Source organism: Poecilia latipinna, unplaced genomic scaffold (assembly GCF_001443285.1).
Source record: "Poecilia latipinna isolate Pla-1442-1.1 unplaced genomic scaffold, P_latipinna-1.0 Scaffold6389, whole genome shotgun sequence".
In the NCBI taxonomy this organism is placed as follows: domain Eukaryota; kingdom Metazoa; phylum Chordata; class Actinopteri; order Cyprinodontiformes; family Poeciliidae; genus Poecilia; species Poecilia latipinna.
Genome location: NW_015119005.1, coordinates 2,689 through 6,031, shown reverse-complemented (window position 1 = coordinate 6,031; position 3,343 = coordinate 2,689). Strand labels below are relative to the sequence as shown.

The 3,343-nt window shown below is 38.3% G+C and overlaps 1 protein-coding gene across 2 annotated transcripts; it reads left to right on the top strand.

Moving 5' to 3' along the window:
* The first annotated feature begins 246 nt into the window (after positions 1 to 246).
* LOC106943908 (peptidyl-prolyl cis-trans isomerase FKBP14-like) lies at positions 247 to 3,045 on the top strand. 2 transcript variants are annotated; one of them, XM_015027205.1, is made up of 5 exons: positions 247 to 348; positions 502 to 640; positions 856 to 1,007; positions 2,014 to 2,141; positions 2,228 to 3,045. In XM_015027205.1, exons 2-5 carry the CDS (start codon positions 552 to 554, stop codon positions 2,384 to 2,386), a joined length of 528 nt encoding a protein of 175 aa, XP_014882691.1. In that variant the 5' UTR covers positions 247 to 348; positions 502 to 551; the 3' UTR covers positions 2,387 to 3,045. The 2 variants fall into 2 exon arrangements, with proteins under 2 accessions (XP_014882691.1, XP_014882689.1); XM_015027203.1 differs by having other exon boundaries at positions 278 to 640.
* The last annotated feature ends 298 nt before the right edge of the window (positions 3,046 to 3,343 follow it).

Below are 3,343 nucleotides of genomic sequence, written 5' to 3'. Positions count from 1 at the left end.
CCCCATTAAAAAAAAAAAAAAAAAAAAAAAAAAAAAAAAAAAAAATTGTCATTGTGCATACAGGCACAATACATGTGCAAAATGACTGATAAATTATATTTCTTATATTTTCAAATGCTTTATTTAATAAAAAGAATAAATGAGAGTGGACCAAATGTATGTGTAACATGTGTAAATCCAGTTTAAAATATTTAGAACTCAAAAATAGTTTTTAGGGATGAATTTGGACCGTCCTTACCCCAACTCATGCACCGTTTCAATGGCGTACCGACCACATCCACCCATAGGAGCAATTGCCTCGGCAGCTGACAAATGATGCGCACCCTTCTGCAGAAGTTTGGCTGCCACGTAAGGGATTTTAGCAGTTAAAGCTTTTTAATTTAGAGTTTTCCTCTAGCCTATTTGTGTATATTTTGCGAAAGCTTTAACAATTGTCTTCAAACATGATGCTGTTTACTCTTTGTTCCTTATTGCCATCACTGTTTGTTTTTGTAACTGGAGGGAAACTCCCAGAAGCCGATGTGAAAATTGAGGTGATACACAAACCTTTCATGTGTCACCGAAAATCAAAGTATGGAGACATGCTTCTTGTTCATTACGAGGGATTCCTGGAGAGCAATGGCACTATGTTCCATTCCAGGTAAAAGATGCTAATATTCGGTATTTCCTGCTGTATTACTGCACTAGGTTCAGATGAAATTACTCAGATATGTGAAATCTGATTAACTATTCAGATGTACAGATTCATGGAAATAATATGCCACAGTCTATTGAAAACGCAGAGATTTATCCAGCTGTTATCAAGTTTCTGTGTTCTTGACTTTAAACTCTTGTTGATCATTTGAACCTTGGCAGCCGCAAACATGGGGACACAAATCCAGTCTGGTTCACTCTTGGGATCCGAGAGGTGCTTAAAGGTTGGGACAAGGGTCTGCAGAATATGTGTGCTGGAGAGCGCAGGAAGCTGACTGTCCCTCCATCACTGGCATACGGAAAGGAAGGTCAAGGTATTACAGATTCAGTGCAAAAAAAAAAATCATTATACACATCTTCTTGAAAAGATATTCATAACCGTCTTCCAAACTAATACCCAGTGTGTTTTATTGGTATTTGACAGACACAAAGGTATATAATTTGGAAGTGGCAAGAAAATGATAGGTGATCTGCCATTATTTTTCTAGTTGAAACTCAGAAAAATGTTGTGGGCATCTGTACTTACACTTCTACCCGTTAAAATCCAGTGCAACCAGCTGCCTTCAGAAGTCGCTTAGCTAATAAATCATCTCTGCGTAACCTAATCTCAGTATAGTTCCTGCTTTTCTGCAAGGGACTCAGAGGGTTTATTAGAGAACATTCATTGGCGAACAAACGGCATGGAGACTGAGGGTTAGGTTACGAAACAATATCTGAAACTTTTTACATCTCATGCAGTACTATCTAATGTATCACCTGAAACAGAGTATGGCACAGCTGCAAACCTAACAAGACACCTGCCTAAACAGGCCTAAACAGGCAAACAACCAGGTGTTCATAGAAGCTGCCATGAAGTCCACTGCAACTCTGGAAGACATGCGGCAATCCACTGCACAGGTGGATAAAGCTTTTGACAGGACAAGCATTAGCTGTACACTTACGAGGCACCAAGAAAGCCATTGTAGAGAGAAAGGCATTGGAGGATCCATATTATACTTTTGGTTTACATGTAAAACACTATGTTTGGTAGAACTGCATTAACACTCTGAACACACCTTTCCGTAGGTGGTAGCATCATCATGCTTTTCTTCAGTAGAAGTAGGTTAGCTGGTCAGAAGGTAAGCTAAGGTAATTTCATTTATACAGCACATTTTCAGCAACAAGGCAATTCAAAGTGCTTGATGGAAAGATAGATAGTATATAGTTTGTCACATCAAATTACAATAAAACACATGGAGGTGTTTGGCTGTACTGTTACAATATATGAAAAATTAAAGGAGTAGATGTTTCTGCCTGAGCAAAAACCTTGTTTGTTTACAGGTAAAATTCCTCCGAGCAGCACCCTGATATTTGACATCGAGCTCATGGAGATCCAGAACGGTCCCAGGTCCCACGAGACTTTCCGGGACATGGATCTCAATGACGACTGGAAACTCTCCAGGCAGGAGGTGTGTCTTTTTGACTGTCCCATTCTGTGTCGAGACCAAACGACGTTGTTGGGAAACTATCTTCTAATTTCTTTTCGTATTTTCAGGTGAAGCATTTCTTGAAGAAGGAATTTGAGAAACACGGTTACTCGCCCAATGACACACATCATGAAGTGATGGTTGAGGACATCTTCAAAAATGAGGATGAGGACAAAGACGGCTTTATATCAGTGAGGGAATTCACCTCCATACATGATGAACTCTGAATCATGGATTCAACTTTTAGTTTATTTTTTTTGTAGATCATCTTTGAAACTTTCATAATTTTAAAACTACATTTGACCATTATTGTCAGATGTTTTGTTTCATGTTTTTACCTAGAAGTTTTATGTTTTATGTTAATTTGTACTTTTCATAACTTATTTCCCCTTGGACACGCATATATAAATGTCATCGTTCTTGTTGCTTTAAGATGATTAAACAATTTTTTATGAAATAAACTACTTTTTTCAATGATTTTTTAGTAACTTGTCCCAGTCTGTAATAATGCAGGATAACTGGTCTCTTCCACGCATATCTGCCACTAGAGGGCACTCTTGCCTTTTCTGCTTACAAATTGCTTTCATCTTTTTAAATCCTCCCCAACAGTAAAAAATGCACAATCTATGCTCCCCCACAGTAGCTGACTGACCTATATATTTTTTCATCAAATTGAGAGTAAAGTCACGTAAAGCATCACTTGTTATCGGAACCATATATTATGCATGTTGGAGTACTGGGAGTTGAAGACGTTTGAAATTGTATTTGGTTTCAATCTCCATGTTAAAGATTATGTTTTCTCATGTATTCCTTTGATGCATTTCGATTTAAACTACCACAAAATGCATATTTGAACCGCTTGCAAAATAAAGACTTTCGACATTTATCGACTGATGCGCCTACATCTTTATGAACATGGCACCACAGCCTGGAGATGTAGCGGAAAGGCACAGGATCCAACCTGCTTGAGGTTCATGAAAACAGAGGTGTGCAACTTTTATATATTTGTTAGAACTATCCATATGTGATGGCAGTATAATATGAAGTAGATAATCTTTGAAAAGATGTGGCTCCTCTGTCTTCTCCCCCACGCACATGCTGTCATCTCAATAAACACACCGCCTGATCAGGAACAACCAATCAAAACCTGAAGGAGGGTCTTACTTTCACTCTTTCACCTTCCT

What these genes read in the sequence shown, in the direction of transcription:
- LOC106943908 (XM_015027203.1), top strand. Translation starts at nt 444, where the DNA reads ATGATGCTGTTTACTCTTTGTTCCTTATTGCCATCACTGTTTGTTTTT. An exon ending in ATACGGAAAGGAAGGTCAAG is followed by an intron (nt 1,008 to 2,013) that starts GTATTACAGATT and finishes GTTTGTTTACAG; the next exon opens with GTAAAATTCCTCCGAGCAGC. An exon ending in GGAAACTCTCCAGGCAGGAG is followed by an intron (nt 2,142 to 2,227) that starts GTGTGTCTTTTT and finishes TCGTATTTTCAG; the next exon opens with GTGAAGCATTTCTTGAAGAA.